This window comes from Podarcis raffonei, chromosome 8, assembly GCF_027172205.1.
Source record: "Podarcis raffonei isolate rPodRaf1 chromosome 8, rPodRaf1.pri, whole genome shotgun sequence".
NCBI classification, from domain to species: domain Eukaryota; kingdom Metazoa; phylum Chordata; class Lepidosauria; order Squamata; family Lacertidae; genus Podarcis; species Podarcis raffonei.
Window position 1 is genome coordinate 19,808,382 of NC_070609.1, and position 18,351 is coordinate 19,826,732.

The window sequence follows — 18,351 nt, forward strand, 5'->3', positions numbered from 1 at the left end:
GTCGAAGGTTTTGGCTTTTGAACCCTGAAAACCTGGAAGTAAATGCTTCCGTTTTTGAACACTTTTCGGAAGCTGAATGTGCCACGCAGCTTCCCTGTTGAGTTTTCCAGACGTAAATGCTTCTGGAAATGCAGGCTTCAGTTTTCAAACATTTCAGAAGTCGAACTGTCTTCTGGAACAGATTGCATTCGAAAACTGAGGTTCCGCTGTACAGTGGTACCTCTGGTTAAGTACTTAATTCGTTCCAGAGGTCTGTTCTTAACCTGAAACTGTTCTTCACCTGAAGCACCACTTTAGCTAATGGGGCCTCCCGCTGCCGCCGCGACGCCACCCCACGATTTCTGTTCTTATCCTGAAGCAAAGTTCTTAACCCAAGGTACTATTTCTGGGTTAGCGGAGTCTATAACCTGAAGTGTCTGTAACCTGAAGCGTCTGTAACCCGAGGTACCACTGTATGTTCATGCATTGCCATGAGGACTACATCGCTCAAAGCAACTTATAAACAGAATGATGTACACAGGCAGCTCGGAGTCCTGCTCTGGACTCCCCTCCCAACTGTGGTGTGGCGGATGCATATGAGAGGCAAGGTCATTTCAGATGTGGTCCAAAGCCTGCCTGCACCCACCTTGGATTTCATTCTGCTACCTTGTAACGAGAATGGGTGGTAGCTATCTCAAATATATTCAGAACAGTGGCTGTGCAGCCGTCTGTTGTGGACACTCTAGTTCTGAATTTCTAGCTCTCTGGATTTCCAGCATTGAGCAGGGGTTAGATTAGACGGTCTACATAAACCACTCCAACTCTATGATTTCTTAAAGGGGTAGCTGAGGAATGGTAGAGGCGGCAGCAGTGACCGAAAGCTGAGTGGGTGGGAGACTTCTCCCGGCGGTCTGCAAGACTCACAGCAAACTTGTTGTAGAGTTGGTAGGTGAGCAGCGGGTTTGGCAACTCCCGGAAGTACAGCTTGCAAAGAGAGCTGACAGAGTGGATGTCTTGTAAGTAGACGTCCCTGGAGAGCTCGGGCACTCGCTCACTGTCAAACTCATGCCTGAGGAGATAGGAAGCCGCGGGAAGTGAGAAATTACACAAAGCAGTACAAATTGCACAGTGACCCACAGCCAGGCAACCTTTCGCTTGGCCTACTTAGGGCCAAACATGATGTGACGAGGCAGCTTTCTGCATATCTGCCCAAAGGGGTGACTCTATTCTATACATGAAAAGAAGCGGGTAGGGGAGAGGACTGAAACCTTTGTTCCTTGCCTCACCACAAGGCTCTCTGTTGCTTTAAACTTTTCTCCCAGTTCCAAAACCCAGATCGTGGCACTGATTTATTTAATTTCTATTTCAACCGAAATCTTCCAGCCGCTTAGAGATCCCAACAGAAAGGAATCGATGCAAGACAATGAAAACCCTGCATTCAAAACACCTAACAATGCTATTACTGCTGCTACTAATCAATAAGAATTCCATATATTAAGTAGTGGGATTAAATAAATATCTCTGTACAGCATGCGTGAGTAAAACAACTAGGAACCTCAAAAAGAAATCATATGGAAAACGTCGAATTCTCAGAATGGTAATTACACAAATATACATATACATATGCATATACATATATATATATATATATATATATATATATATGAGAAATATTACAAGCAGCACATAAAGCGTCATAAACTGATGGGTCTCTGTGTCAAGGCTGAGCAAGGCTAGAACTAGGAACCCTTGACTAAATGCCAGCGATGAGACCCAGGGCCTCTGGATCTCTTTATGGTTGGAATGTATCCTGGAGCTGTGGTAACAATTGCTTTCCTGGATGGAGAAAGGTGTGTGTGCATAGGAAGCAGACTTGCATGGCTGCAATGCAGCCTAATCTGCAAAGGTTTGCTCCGCCCACTTTCACATCCTACCCTGCCCATCAGTGAACCATAGTCCATGGAAAGTTGCCTATGAGGCGCTACAGACACCAGGCTGAAAAATATTTCCCTGTCCCTCTTGTATGCAGCTGTCCCATGTGGTGAACCACTTCCTGTTTGGGGCGGAACTTTGCCCAAACTACCAGTCTCGGCTCCTGTGCCACAAGGCACAGGGTTCACTTCCTTCCTCTTCCTCCTCCTCCGCCATATGCTCCTTTTCATGTACAGGATAGACCCTCCTTCATTTGGGAGTAAGATAGATGTGGCCATCATATCCCGTCTAATTTGGTTGTTAAACCCCACCTTTGCCTATAGGACTTTCTGTGCTAAACGAGGACCCAGCCCACAACCCCTGCTCCTCCTGACCAGGGCTCACCGCAACCGTTGGATGTTGGAGGAGACTCCAGAGAGACGGTAGATGCCATCCACAATGCCATGCTTCTCGATGAAATCAGAGCAGGACCGTAGTACCTGGGGGACTGGCATAACAAAGAGCTTATCTAATAACAATATAATATAACAATCATCTTTAAAACAATCACATAAGGTAGGGCCAGTGCGATGGCTAGTTGTCCCCGTGGGTCAACATGTTAAATTGGTTTATTTTATTTTTTCTCATAGAGGTTGAACTCTGGCCACAAGCACTCATAAAGGACCAGGGAAATGAAAGTGGCAAGCCACAAAGCTGCAAAAAATCTTTTATTGTTGGCAGCATGATTGATCTGAGTGCATCTCTAGTGAAGAATGAGTTAGCAGCCAAACCTAACAGATGCATATTTTTGCTAGTTAGCATGAGAAGGGGCGAAGTCCACAGAGCTGTATGGCTGGGCAAATACTCATACCATAGAAATACAATAGCTAGAGAGGACTCTGTGTGATGTCATTTCCCCTCCTCTTAGCTCTGTTCAGCCCACACATGTGGGCACCTGGAAGGGTAAAGCAATTTATATATCCACTCCTACCTGTTAAAACCCATCCCACAGAATGCTCTTCAGTCGGTGGACATACTAGGGACAGAAATCAAACCAGGAGTCCTGACACAGTTTGAGGAGAACCCTCAGCCATACAGGCCACTTCCACCCCTTCCAACACTGCAGAGGAGAGCCAAGTGTGGTGTGGCAGTTAGAGTGTTGGACTAAGGCCTGGCAGACGACAGTTCAACCACCACCTAGCCATGAAGCTCACTGGGTGATCTTGGACCGTTCACTCTCTCTTAGCCTAACCAACCTGACAGGATTGTTGTTGCTGAGATAAAATGGACTGCGTGTTGTTTTCCTAGTAGCAGATGAGGCCGCACTATCGGTAACAGGAAGGATCTGTGGGCAAAATTACCATCGTTGCCTGAGTTCTTGAGGTGTTCGCCCAAATCGCAGCCAAACACCCTCTCTCGGAGGATCCCACGCTGCTTCAGGCGCTGCTTGCTGGGCCTGGACTTCATAAAGGTGCGAAGGAACCCGATGAGCTTGCCATGTTTCTTGGACACTGGAACAGAATGAAAGAGAGAGTTGTGGCCCGTCTCCAAGCCACTGCAGGACAGCCACTGCATGTGGCCTGTATCATAAAGCCCAAGAAGACAGCAAAGATGCTACTTCCATGCAGGGATGGTAAACGTGTCACAATCCCAAAGAAAATCGCCCTCCCCAAGCTGCTGCTTGCTGCAGGAAGCTGGTATTGCAGCCAACAGTACACCGCCAGAGAGCCCACTGAGTACTGCTGGACTATGGGCTCCCATCAGCCCCTAGCCAGCATGGCCTATAGTCAGGGATGCTGGGAGTTGCAGCAAAACACCCTCTAGAGAACCGCAGGACACCCCACATTTGCCACAATACTTTTTCTCCCAGGAGAGAGGGCAATCTTGGCGAGGACTTTCATCAAGAACACGGGGGGGGGGTGGAGCTGAAGCACACAGCCACTTATGCCATGATCTCAGTCCAGACTGGGGTCTCCTAAAGTTGCTATTTAAAACACATTCATGTGTGCAGACTCAAGAATGAATTTAATGTAATGTATGCTTAAGTCTAAGGGACGCGGGTGGCGCTGTGGGTTAAACCACAGAGCCTAGAACTTGTAGATCAGAAGGTCGGCGGTTTGAATCCCCGCGACAGGATGAGCTCCGGCGGGAAGGTAAATGGCGTTTTTGTGCGCTGCTCTGGTTCGCCGGAAGTGGCTTAGTCATGCTGGCCACATGACCCGGAAGCTATATGCCGGCTCCCTTGGCCAATAAAGCAAGATGAGTGCCGCAACCCCAGAGTCGGCCATGACTGGACCTAATGGTCAGGGGTCCCGTTACCTTTACTTTATGCTTAAATCTGGGTTGGTCCAAGATGTTCAGCTGCCTGAGGCGAAGGACAAGATGGTGCCTTCTTCTGATTCCACATCCAGAATCTGACAGACTGGACACTGGACATTGGCAGAAGGACACCAAGGGCAAGAAGGCTAGCTTAAGGGGTGCTGAGCAGGCCACATTGGGCCATGTCTCACCTGAGGTTGGAGAGAGGAGGCCTGGGGGCCCGGGGATGCCACAGCTCATCCCTTCTGCATCTGCACAGAAAGACACACAGAGTATGAAAGGCCAGGAAAGATTAAGAATTCAGTAGCTCAAAGCTACTGGCATAAGTTGCTGTCCCACACTTCACCTCATTCAAACAGAATTATTTTCTAGGGCTGGTGACAATCTTACATAAACGCCATCTCTTTTCAAACCACCACAATCCCTGAAGCAAATACATCAAATCAGAACAGCACAAGGGCATGAGGGGAAGATGCAGTGATTTTTTTGGACACACAAAATGGCTGCCATAAACCTCCCCTCTCCCCCACTTCCAGTCCTTGTCATTTAGTCACCTGGGGCATTTCCCATCCCTTTAGCACTCTTAACTTGTGAGTCAATGTCTTCGCCAGGGCTACTCGCCATTGTCTGCTGTGTCATTTCTCAGCTGCGGCCTACTTTTGAGAGCTGCCCTGATAGATTTCTAGGCTGCCCACCAAAAAACCTCAGTATAAAATAAAATGAATTGCCTTTTATTTTTGAAAGCTTCACACAGTAACCCAACTCACATCCTAATGGGGAAAGCTAACACAGGAGATGAAGGCGAGGGGAGTCTAATTGCTGAGAAATGATGGTTGATAGAGATCATGGTTGAGGAAGTCAATGGTTGTAGTGGCTGTGTGAAATAGATGGCAGGTGAAATTGGGTGAGTGTTTATGAATAATATGTTTTATGTTGGCCGAAGGTTTACATTATACTGCCTCATAGTATTCTCTGACTTATTGTTATTGTTTATGTGTATGTTTTATTTTTATGTAAATCATTTGACATGGTTTCTTATTATTCTTACTATTTATGTAATTTTATCTACTATAAACTGCTTTGAGATCTTTGGATAGTAAACCATCTATGAATGGAAATAAGAAATAATAGGAAAAAAGAAGGACACAAACAGTAACACCAGACTAGGAATGGGGGATAAATTTGTTTGGTCTGCATTAAATTCACGCTCCTGAAACTAATACACGAACTGAAACCTCCGTCGAAATCCACACTTCTCCAAATTTTGTGATGTTGTTCTCCAACCAAACAGTGTCCAGAAGTGCATACATTTGTGAAAACAGCATACAAATGACATTCTGCTAAAGGTTCTCATTTTTCTCTAGGCCACACATAAAACCTTGCTTGCAGCACACCAGTTTTTTTATTGATAGGAAATACATTGGAAAACAAATAGATCACAATTAGGATTGTTCTCTTTTACCACTTGATGTTCTTGCTCTCATTTTGAGAGCATATTCTAAAAATAAAAAAATGATACTCTACTATACTAAACTGAAATGTTTCAATGTTTCTTTGATTGACCTCGAATCTCCCTGCCACATTTGCCACCCTCTCCTGCCACACCCTTTGAGAGCCACTGTGTTAAGCAGAAATTGCTTGCAATAATGTATATACAAGGTAAAATTGTGTACCAAATTGTGCATATTAAAAGATAACGGGCCAAAAATAGTGAATCAACATATGGGACGATCAGTTGGCTGAGGATGATGGGAGTTGTAGTCCAAAACATCTTCAGGGCACCAAACTAATAAAGGCTGCTATAGACACACACTGCCCAGCTCTTGTCAGCCCAGTGTTCCAAACAACTTATGACTGCAACCTAGATACATTATGCAAATTAAACAAATTTGCATTTGTTTTGCATAATTTATGCTCATTTTTGCACTTGCATAGTTTGATTGATTTGGGTAGTCAGTGTGATGGATGTTGGTCTTAGATTGTGGAGACCCAGGTTCAAATCCCCAGGCCATGCAGCTGCCTAGGTGGCCCTGGGCCAGTTGCTTTTGCTTAGCCTAACATGTCACAGCATTTCCATGACAGGAAAAATTATACAACCCCCTTAGTTCTGGTACAATAAAAAGGAGAGCTAGACTGGAGAATCAGAGCACGCGCACAGCTTCTGGAACATTTGTGCAGAGCTGGTCCTAACATTAGGCACAGTGAGACAGTCGCCTCGGGCGGCTAATTTTAGGTGTCATGAAAGAGCTAGGCATCTGAAAGAGCACAGCGTTACCCTCCTGCACACAGAAAGACACAAGTGTTCCAGGGTTGTTTCCAGTAAAACCAATAAATATACGAAGTGATTGAAAATGTATTTGCTGGAAATGGGGGTCATTATGTTTCTGCAGCAAGCCGAATTGTAGATCTAGGAGAATCAGCATATGTGGTAGAACAGAGCAAGTCAAGGAGGATGTGCTCACCTGTTTTGAGTCCTGGGCTGGGGCGCTCTGAGAACAGCTCCACACACTCGCTGGGGAAGAACCCCACCTGGAAAAGAGACAGGCAAGGAAGAGTTCAACGTATTGACAAAGCAAAATATGCCTCCTTAAGAAAAACAACCAGGCCTTCCCCTGGCTTAGGAACTTGTTAAACCCTACCTCAGTTATTTATGCCCACCACAAGTGAATGTGGCAAACAGGCCATTAACAAAAATTCTGATGCAATCAATTCATCTATACTGGTTATGGATTAACCAGTACAGGCATAAAGCTGTCAAGACAGGTGACGATGGCTAAATTCATGCACTTGCCACACTAGGTGCCTGGAATTGTGATGGAGGGAGTGGGGCCGAGTAAAGCAAGCTACTGAGAGTCACGTTTCTCTCAAGCCAAGTTGCAAGAGGCCTCTCTGCTGACTTAACAGGGTGCTAAAATGATACTGACTGAAAAGGCATTGGTATCTGTTTTGAAAGGAATATCTGGTTTAAAAAATAAGCAGAATTGTGCAGATATTTTAAGAAAATTCGTGGAAAGGCATTTTGGAGCAAACTAAAATATAAGTTTTAAAAAAATAATATGGGCGTGCTGATAAAATGGAGCTGAGCAGAAAATTAACAGTGAACCAGTGCCAGAAAAAGCTCGTCAGCTGATACACTGCAGCCTACATATACCCAAATGACGTCTCTTCAGAAAGACAGGAGAGTGGCACTATGATTCACCAGATATTGCTGGACTACAGCTCCCATCATCCCCAATGGCTGGCCATGCTGGCTAGGGCTGATGGGAGCTGGAGTCCAGTTCTCTGAAAGCCTGCCACTATTTCAGCTCACTTGTTTAAATCAAGGTGGGGGACATCTCCACCCCAGTCGGGGCTGCACACCAGCAATGAGTGCAAGCCAAGAAAAAAATGGGTGAGGCCTAAGCCACCACACACAGGCACACACTCATACCCCTGTCTAGTCACACACACACACACACACACACACACACACACACACACAAACTTTCATTCACTCCCACCCACCCATCCAAATTTCTCTTTAATACAATGTGGCCGTCTAAGTCTAAGATATAGTGCTGATCCTATGCTTCAACATATCTCTCCTAATGCAATGTGTCTTCCTTCCTGAATCCCAACCTGGAATCCATGCTTTCCCCGCCACCAGCTCCTGTCCTCCTTGGGGGGCATATCAATCACGGAGATGATGTCTCCAACCTGTGCCAAACAAAGTAACAAAACAACAACAATCATATGTTAGTGCATGGACCATGGTGGGCAATCTCCAATGTTAGCCGTGCTTAAAAGTACATCCACTGAATCTACTAGATTTCAGTACCTCCGAGTAGACTCGATGATTTTGGTAGGTCTACTCTGACTACGAGGAATGCCCAGAGCCTCTATAGAACTTGTTCCAGTCTGCCAGAGTCTGGGTTAAAAGGTATGTACTTCATATGAAGGTGATTAATATATGTAGGGTTGCCTCCAACTAAGTTCTACTTAGAATAGACCCACTGGAATTAATGGATCTAAGTTCACCATGTCCATTAATTTCAACGAGCCCATTCTGAGTAGGACTCACACTGGACACAACCTTTAGTAGTTACATTTTAAATTGGGCTTTTTCTGAAGTACCTCATATATATTACCACATTTTATCAATCTTTTATACATGTCTACCCAGAAGAAAGTCCCACTGAATCCCATTTGTGAAACAGAGAAAACATGCAGAATTGATCTATGCTGACAAACAACAGCTGATGTTTGTCTCCAGGGAATCCCTGGGGTTCCTCAGTAGATCGGTGAGAAAAAGTTATCTCCCACCACAACAGGACATTCCTTGGAATGTGCTGACACAGATGGGTCCTAGGCAGGCCCTGAGGTGCACTTGGTTCACACAAGATGACAGTGAGGCCCTAGCAAGATAGAGTTCCACAGGAAACAAGATGGCACCCAATGTTTTGCCCCAGACTCCTTTGCGGTGTACAAGGTACTCCACCACAGAGACAGAGGGTTCCTTGGCAGACAAGTCAATGTGAAAAGAGTTCTTCAAAGAGTTGGAAACCACAGTGAGGGGGGCTGTAAATATTTTTAGGAAATAAAAAGACAGCTGTTTTATTGATTATTGTTTCTTTCTGGTTTTAAATTCATGGCATGGAAGCCAACGTTAGCAGGGTAGGCCCATTGAAATTAATGGAGATGATGAACTTAATGCCACTGATTTCAGTGAGTCTATTCTGAGGCAGCTAAACACAACCCATGCTAGATTGTCTGTGACTGTTGTATACCTGGAAGCTGTAATGGTTTTACTCCCCCCCAAAAAAAACAGTTTTAATAAATCTTCCCTGGGGGAGAGGAACTCTCTGTGCTCCCAAGCAGCACCCTAGCTGGGAAGAGAGATTGAAAAGGTATTGCACTGCAGGTCTACCGACAAGATAAAAGCCACCCAGAAGTAACGTGCACTACAAAGTAGGGCTCACCTCAAAGGAGAGCTCGTCGGATGCCTGCGCCGTGTAGCGTTTTACCACATGGGCAGCTGCAATGGCAGGAACATTGATAGAAGCTTCCTCATTGACCAGCAGTCGGTTGCCATGGTTATCAATCTGAAATAAAGGGGAGGGGGAGAATATACGTGAAGTGGGTGAAGCCTTGGAATGTTCTGTGGGTGTCATCCAGAGATACAGGTGTTAAGAAAATTCCATCAGAAACTGAAATAAGAGCAAAAATTCCCACGCTTTGCATGTTTGTCAGAGGTCAGGAACAGAAATCACACGAGCAAATGCAAGCAGCATTCAGTACTGTACTGTTGTGCTTCTAGTCTGCAAATGTTATGTAAATTATTACACTATTTGCTGAAATGTTTTTGTCATTTTCCTTCCACTGAAATCAATTGCTTTATTTAATTACACACGTTTCAGCCGCAGCGGATAGCAAGATGAATAGCGTAGGTTTTAGCGGAAGTCCAACTGTAGCGGAACAGAAACAGCACTGATTGTGACGGACCCAGGACGGGATGAAAATCGTTACCTCCTTACACCCCTAATCCCAGCATACAGTAACCAGGTCACAGCATTCACATGGGGCTTCCATCTCATTTTCTGCTAGATTTCCGCAACAGGCAGAAATGGGTACCTGTGGAGCCCTTGAAAGCAAGATTAAGATTTCTAGCACCCTGGCAGCGTCAGTGGTTTATTCTGTGTAGTAATATTACCTACTTATCTTTTCCGCAAAACATTCCAAATATCTCAGGCATTTCACATACATTGTTTAAGACTTGTATTTAGCTGCTTAAAACACACACACGCACACACAAAATTATATTGCACAGAACTTCATTAGATCCTATATGAGAAATTAAAATAAAAAGAAATACACAAAGCATATTTCAGCTTGCAAATGATACAGCTGCATCATCCACCACCACAGCTACCCTCACTTTTCCTCACCTCCATCCAGGTGAGGACCGGTCCACAGTTGATGTTGCTGTCCACAATGGCTGACAGCTTCTCCAGGTACTGTGAAAGCATGGGCACCAGCAGCTGGCAAAGGAGAGAGAAAACATAAGGTGTCACTGGCATATCAGCTCCCTGATTCAGTGTCAACGGAAGCCGACAACTACTTGAGAAGAGATGGTATGAAGATGGGCACTTAGGAAACACCAAAGTCTGGAAGTCTTTGGCAATGCTGTCTCTGAGCATATGCAGAGTGCTTATGACACAGCAACTTGCAGCAGGTCCCCCACCTAATAGGTATGGTGGGGGTAGTTTCTTGGAATTAAAAGACTGGTAGCCCTCGGTATTGGATAGCATTTAATTTCATTATTTGTTATTACATTTACAGTGGTACCTTGGTTCTCAAACTTAATCCGTTCCACGAGTCCATTCGACTCCTGAAACCGTTTGAAAACCAAGGCTTCCAATTGGCTGTAGGAGCTTCCTGGAACTCAAGCGGAAGCCGAGTTGGGCATTCGGCTTCCGAAAAACCTTCACAAATCGGAACACTTATTTCCAGGTTTGTGGCGTTTGGGAGCCGATTTGTTTGGCAAGTAAGCCATTTGTGAACCAAGGTTCCACTGTATTTCCATAGCAAGGTGGAAGGCGCTTCACAATTTTATCCTCACAACAACCTTGCAAGGAAGATTAGCCCAAGAGGCAGTAGCTGGTCCAAGGTCACCCAGTGAGCTTCATGGCTGAGTGAGGATTTGAACCCTGGTCTCCCAGGCCCTGTGAAACACTCTAACCACTTGGAAGGGGCCACAAGGATCATCTGCTCCAACCTCCTGCAATGCAGGAATCTTTTGCCCAACGTGGGGCTCAAACCCACAACCCTGAGATTAAGAGTCGCATGCTCTACCAACTGTGCTACCAGGGAGAGTGACCATCTTGCTCTTCGCCTCAGGCAGCAAAATGTTTTGGGCCAGGCCTGTAAGTCAGAGTAGACTAAGACTGAGAAAGATGTCCAGTCTCCAGAGGCAGCGCAAATTCCCTGGACAACTTTTATACTAGTCAGTACTTGGAATTCTCTGTTTGGGGAAGGGGACATGCAAGATTCCTGTGTTTGGCATAACTCTTGCCAATGCATGCCAGAAGCCAAGCCACAGATAGTCACACCCTCCTCAAAACACTCCCCACGCACCCCTCAAAATGTCTCCCAGACAATCACCTCAGGGTGGGCCCGCATGTGGCTGAGGGGCGGCAATTCGGGAAGCTGAGAGAAGCGCCTGTCGAAGATGCAGCAGTGGAGGTGGGCATCCAGGGTGCGGAATTCCTCGTAACTGCGGTGCACTTGCCAGCTCTTGCCCTGCAGGGAGAAAGGCAAACACTGAGGAACAAAAAAGTAAAAGGTTGGGCCCTAAGAAAAGTTTAAAAATCCATATACGGCCAATACCTTTAGTTGGCTTAATAAATATATTTAATCTACTATGAATTCAGAACCATGCAGGTAGAAGAGGGAGGTAGAAAGCTGTTGAGCAAACCCAGGGTCAATATTTTTGTGTGTGTGTGTGTGTGTGTGTGTGAGAGAGAGAGAGAGAGAGAGAGAGAGAGAATGTTTGAATTGCATTCGCAAGGCCCATCCAAGCCCAGCATTACCACAAAGCATCCCTTGAGCAGATGTTTGGTCAATGCCAGGAAGGGATCATCATTAACACCTGCCCTGGGCCTTTAAACAATTACCACCCATCCCCGGTGCTTTTATCAGTGCCAGACGGCTGGAGACACTCTTTTAAAATTCCCCACAATGCCTCACAGCGCTGCTACATCAGGGGCAGTGTGGGAAATTTTAATGGCGGTTCTCAGACCCAGCTGTTCCATCTCTGAAGGGAGCATTGCTGTGGCTGCTGCTGCCGCCTGCCCCTGCCACCAGGTAAACCCACGGATGAAGGAGGCATTGTGGGAAATTTAAATGCTGGCTCCCAGACTCAGTTGCCAGTGATGATTGCTGCAACTTCCTGCAGCCCCAGCCACAGCAAGTAAGCCTGTCAAGGATGGGTCTCCCAAAATTTGTTTGCTGAGGGACCCCTCAAACCTGGAACTGCCCTGGTCTCTGTACCAAAAGTTCAATGAACACAGCAGAAACCAAGGCCCATGGGCACAATCCAAACACACAGACAAAATCCCAGACATGCGTTGAGATGGTGATGCAGCGTGCAGCAGTTGTAAAGGAAAAAAGAAAAAAGGCAAAGTCCATGCTAGGGATTAGGAAAGAAACTGAGAACAAAATTGCCAATATCATAACGCCATTATACAGTTCTATGGCGTGGCTGCATTTGGAATACAGTGGTACCTCAGGTTACAGACGCTTCAGGTTACAGACGCTTCAGACACTAACCCAGAAATAGTACCTCGGGCTAAGAACTTTGCTTCAGGATGAGAACAGGGGCCGTGTGGCGGCCCCATTAGCTAAAGTGGTGCTTCAGGTTAACAACAGTTTCAGGTTAAGAACGGTCCTCCGGAATGAATTAAGTACTTAACCTGAGGTACCACTGTACTGTTTACACTTCTGGTTGCCTGGCCTCAAAAAGGATATTCTAGAGTTGGAAAAACTTGTGAGAGAAGGACAGTCAAAATGGTCAAGGGAACTGGAGCAAGTCCCTTGTGAGGAAAGGTTGCAGCGTTCGGGATTGTTTTGGCGTAGAGAAAATGCAATACGGCAGCGATAAGAGGACAAACAGATCAAAAATTAATTGAAGAATGAGACTGTGTAAAGGAGTACATGAAAAAACATTGTTCTGGGATAAATATATCGATATGCAATGAATAAAGTTTACAGGGTAGAAATATTGAGGAAGTGGATGGAAGTGGAACGAAAACAAAGCAATACGAATAAAAGAAGATTAAGGGAAGGAGGTCAAACGTGGGTGGAGGGAAGACTATGTTTTATGTATTTTTGGTGTGTTCTTTTCATTTATTTTTCTTTTGTGTAATTTGTTATTTTTCTTTTTTTCCTTGTGATATTGTTTGGTTTTTGTTACTGCAATTCAATAAACCGTGTTGGTTTCAGTTTATAAATAAATAAAAACTTAACAAACAAACAAAAAGGTGGCATGAGAGAAGTGCATGAATGGCATGGAGAGAGTAGATAGAGAAAAGTTCTTCTCCCTTTCTCATAACACTAGAGACTCGAGGGCATCTAATGAAGCTGAAAGTTGGAAGATTCAGGACAGGCATCAAAAGCCCTTCCTCACATAGCTTGCAGTTAAAGGCTGAAATTTGCTCCCATAGGAGGCAATGATGGCAAAAATGAGGATGGTTGTAAAAGAGGATTAGACAAATGCAAGGAAGACAATAATTGGGTGCCATAAGAAAGCTGCAGAGATAGTGCAAGACAGTGCACACCCCGGAAATGATCTCTTTCAGCTTCTGCCTTCTGGAAGAAGGTACAGGGTTATAAAGACTAGGACTAGCAGCCTGAGAAACACTTCCTATCCAAATGCGATTTTGGTTTTAAATGCAGTGTAAGGTAGTCTCTATGTTAGTATATTGTATTTAATTATGGGGCATCAGAGTTTTTAGGGGGTTAACCAGGCTGGGATAGCTGGGATAGCAGGCTTGTTGGTTTTTGAATGTCTGGTGTAGATTTCTTCAATTTTGTTGTTCTGTATGGGACAATGACAATAAAGATTATCATATCGTTGTCTACAGCTAATATGCACGATGGCTATGTTCTACCTCCAGCATCAGAGGGATTATGTCTGAGTCCCAGCTGCAGGGAATCGAGGGTGGGAAGAGTGAGTTTGCACTGAGGTCCTGCTTGAGAGTTTCTCACAAGCATCTGTGAGAACAGGATGCTGGACTAGCCAGGCCTTTCGCCTGGTCCAGCAGATTTGGTTAACTGAGCAGGACTATAGAACGGGAATATTCCAGGTTGGCGGAATTCATATCAGCCTTCATACAAATATATCCCAGGGTGGTTCACAATTAAGAAACGACAATTACATACAATTACATAATTGAAATAAAACAAAACACACAGCACATAATTAAAATGGAAGCACAGCACAACTTCAGATTGCAGAATGGGTGGCCAGATTATCTAACATTTAAAGGAAACTGGGCCTTTCCCTCAGTATCATCAAACAAGACACGCAGAACGCTGACTCCCCTACATACCTAAACCTGTTTTATACCAATTTAGCAGTCGATTAACAATGATTCCTGGTAATCGTAGTACAGTAGGGAATTAAGAATTTATCAGAAACCCCTGACACCCCCTCCTCAAAGAGCTACAATTCCCAGAATTCCCTGGGAACGAGCATTATGCCTACTTAACAAGCCAACCCATCCAGTTTAGCATACTGAAACCCATTGCACAAAACAGTATCTACCTCTGCACTGGATCTGACTGCAAGTGTGTAGGGCAGGTATAAACCTTGGATAGATTAGAAACAATTTGGAGTCTTTTAAAAAGTAATTGGCTTTGAAATAATTCAAACTGTCAAGTTAAATTGTTAAATTTTTTTAACTGAACTATTTTTTATGCTTTCAATTATTTCCAGTTTAACCTATTTAACTGCAGTATAAAATAATGTACTGATGGGTGAACAGCTGCCAGTTACCTAGTCAGCTGACAACTCGACTCAAGAATATAAGAAGCAAATCCAACCAAATCCAACAGGTTTTGCCAGTTGACTCCCCTTCCCCGCCCCTTACCTGGCAGGTGACCTGCACATCAAACAGCACCTCTCCCTCCTCCAAGTGACTGAGATTCTCATTCTGCTCGGGTGCAAGCTGCAGCTGTGGGGAGAGAGAAAATTTAAGTGCCCCTTGCAGCAGTGGGGAGGCAGAAATATCCACCTGTCCTGCCACTTCCCTTCCCAGCCTGCCCTAGGGACTCAGGTGCCCAAGGTAACAGTTCCTCGATCTGCCAAGCCCTGTGAAGAAAGCAGGGTAGCAAACGTACCTCGATGTGTCCAAAGTCAAGAGCTTCGTAGTGGAAATGAGCACATTCGGTCAGCTTGGGGAAGTGGCCTCGTGTGATAGAAAGTCTGCAGGGAAAGAGAGATACCGTATTTTTCACTCCATAAGAAGAGTTTGGATTTGATATCCCGCTTTATCACTACCTTAAGGAGTCTCAAAGCGGCTAACAATCTCCTTTCCCTTCCTCCCCCACAACAAACACTCTGTGAGGTGAGTGAGGCTGAGAGACTTCAGAGAAGTGTGACTGGCCCAAGGTCACCCAGCAGCTGCATGTGGAGGAGCGGGGAATTGAACCCGGTTCACCAGATTACGAGTCCACCGCTCCTAACCACTACACCACACTGGCTCTCTAAGATCACTGGCTCTCTAAGAGACCACTGGCTCTCTAAGAGACCACTGGCTCTCTAAGACTCACCCGACCATAAGACACACCTAGTTTTAGAGGAGGAGAACAAGAAAAAAAATATTCTCTCCCTCTCTGTGTAGCGCCTCTCCACGGCTTCAGGGATAGCTGTGCCAAGCCTCTTCAGGGGAGGGGGAGCGCTCTTCCCATTGCCCTGAAGAGGCTTTGCGTGGCTATCCCTGAAGCCAGAAGAGCAAGAGGGATCGGTGCACACCTGGCACACACCGGTGCACACACATCTTGCTCTCCTGGCTTCAGGGATAGCTGCGTAGCCTGCATTCGCTCCATAAGACGCACACACATTTCCCCTGACTTTTTAGGAGGGGGAAAGTGCGTCTTATAGAGCGAAAAATACAGTAGGTCTATGTAAGAGCATGAGTTATGTTGCTATGGGTTCTAACTCTTGAGTTTCAAGCCTTAGGTAAAATACTAAAAAGCACCCTCCTGCCATATGCAATAAAGCCATTGTGACATTCTGAGCCCAACCTCCCTCCCATGGGTGTCCATCACGGGGGGCGGGGAGAGGGATTTTCCTCCCCACCCTGCCCTAGATGAACCAGAATCCTAAGATTCCCAGCTTGCTTGCTTTTTTAAAAAGAGCATAAGGCTGCATATACACTGTACCTTAAAAGCACACTCAAAGCACATTCCCTCCCACCCGCCCCCAAAGAATTCTGGGCCTTTGCAGGAAAGAAGGCGCCGTGACCTCCCTGCCAATTTAGATACAATGACTGAACTGGAGGCCCCTCGACTGACTTCAGGTCCAGTGTTGGACCATTTCGATCGGATACTCCCTACTGATGTGGATAGATTCCTCCAAGTTGGTAGGCCCACCACCTGCCTCCTTGATCCGTGCCCGTCTTGGCTGATTAGGGAGTGTCCAGATGTTGCGCGGAACCCCCTGGTTGAAATTATCAATTTGTCCCTTGACACGGGGACATTCCCAGGGGAACTGAAGGAAGCAGTGGTGTGTCCACTCTTAAAGAAAACTTCATTAGATCCCTTAGACCTATCCAATTACCGCCCAGTTTCAAATCTTCCATACCTGGGTAAGGTAATTGAGAGAGCGGTTGCTGAACAGCTTGGTAGGTTTCTGGAGGAAACATCAGCATTAGATCCATTTCAGTCCGGTTTCCGTCCTGGTTTTGGGACGGAGACGGCTCTGGTTGCCCTAACAGATGATCTCCGTAGACAACTGGATCGAGGCGGGTCAGGACTGCTGATCCTTTTAGATTTGTCAGCAGCCTTTGACATGGTCGATCATGATCTTCTGGACCACCGCCTCGCAGACGTGGGGATACAGGGCATAGCCCATAACTGGTTGTGCTCTTTTATCTCTGGTCGGGGACAGAGGGTGGCACTAGGGAGGGAAATGTCGTCGCGCCACTCCTTGGTGTGTAGAGTGCCGCAGGGCGCAATTCTCTCCCTGATGCTTTTTAACATCTTTATGCGCCCCCTTGCCCAGATTATCCGGAGCTTTGGGCTGGGCTGTCACCAATATGCTGATGATACTCAGCTGTATCTGCTGATGGATGGCCACACCGACTCGGCCCCGAACACACTGACCAGATGCTTGGAAGCTGTGGCTGGATGGTTTCGTGGGAGCCGATTGAAACTAAATCCTTCGAAGACAGAGGTCCTATGGCTAGGTCGGGATGGCATGGGGATGAGGGACCAACTCCCTTCTCTTGCGGGGGCCCAATTAGTGCCATTGCCTTCCGTTAAGAGTTTGGGTGTAATCCTTGACGCCTCCCTTTCCATGGAGGCGCAAGTTACAGCAACAGCCAAGGCGACATTTTTCCACCTTCGCCGCATCAAGCAGTTGGTCCCTTACCTTTCCCACCCTGACCTGGCCACAGTGATCCATGCGACGGTCATCTCCAGGCTTGACTACTGTAATTCGCTCTACGCGGGGCTGCCCGTGAAGCTGTCCCAGAAACTCCAGCGGGTACAGAATACTGCAGCGAGGCTCCTCACGGGGTCTCTGCCATGGGAGCATATTCACCCACTGCTTTTCAAGCTGCACTGGCTCCCAGTGGAGTACAGGGTCAGATTTAAGGTGCTGCTTTTGACCTTTAAAGCCCTTCACGGCCTAGGACCCTCATACCTACGGAACCACCTCTCCTGGTATGCCCCACGGAGAACCTCAAGGTCCATAAATAACAACACCCTAGTGGTCCCAGGCCCTAAGGAAGTTAGATTGGCTTCAACCAGAGCCAGGGCCTTTTCAACTCTGGCTCCGGCCTGGTGGAACGCTCTGCCTCATGAGACCAGGGCCCTGCAGGATCTGATTTCTTTCCGCAGGGCCTGTAAGACAGAGTTGTTCCGCCTGGCCTGTGGCTTGGAGCCAATTTGATTCCCTCCCTCCCTCTCTTTCTTTTTTCTTTTCCTTCTCCTCCTGTGATGAGGCTACATTTTAATATTTTAATGTTCCATTATTTTAATGTTGTATTTTATTTTTGTTTTTAAGTTGTAATAATTCATCTTGTTTTTATTATTGCTTGTAAGCTGCTCTGAGCCCGGCCTTGGCTGGGGAGGGCGGGGTATAAATAAAAAATTGTTGTTGTTGTTGTTGTTGTTGTTGTTGTTGTTGTTGTTGTTATTCCAATGTGTTTGAAAGAGTATCGTGCGTATGCAGCCTAAATTCCTAGCATTTGTAGAATCTCAGATAAAATGTACACACGCAATTCTTCTCATTTTTGTATGACAGGAACTAGCCTGCTCCCCACCCCATAAACCAGGCTTCCTCAAACTCGGCCCTCCAGATGTTTTGAGACTACAATTCCCGTCATCCCTGACCACTAGTCCTGCTAGCTAGGGATCATGGTAGTTGTAGGCCCAAAA

The 18,351-nt window shown here is 46.0% G+C and overlaps 1 protein-coding gene across 2 annotated transcripts in view; it reads right to left on the reverse strand.

The window, feature by feature from the left end:
- The window catches only part of ARHGAP33 (Rho GTPase activating protein 33), a 52,743-nt gene that overhangs the window by 19,716 nt on the left and 14,676 nt on the right, over positions 1 to 18,351 (reverse strand). For both annotated transcript variants that reach the window (XM_053398374.1, XM_053398373.1), the window contains exons 3-13: positions 15,088 to 15,172; positions 14,838 to 14,921; positions 11,350 to 11,487; positions 10,134 to 10,226; positions 9,168 to 9,290; positions 7,828 to 7,905; positions 6,672 to 6,738; positions 4,401 to 4,460; positions 3,252 to 3,401; positions 2,296 to 2,398; positions 904 to 1,048 (exon numbers count right to left, since the gene is read on the reverse strand). In XM_053398374.1, coding sequence (XP_053254349.1) covers positions 904 to 1,048; positions 2,296 to 2,398; positions 3,252 to 3,401; positions 4,401 to 4,460; positions 6,672 to 6,738; positions 7,828 to 7,905; positions 9,168 to 9,290; positions 10,134 to 10,226; positions 11,350 to 11,487; positions 14,838 to 14,921; positions 15,088 to 15,172 — 1,126 coding nt within the window. The remainder of the gene's footprint in view (positions 1 to 903; positions 1,049 to 2,295; positions 2,399 to 3,251; positions 3,402 to 4,400; positions 4,461 to 6,671; positions 6,739 to 7,827; positions 7,906 to 9,167; positions 9,291 to 10,133; positions 10,227 to 11,349; positions 11,488 to 14,837; positions 14,922 to 15,087; positions 15,173 to 18,351) is intronic.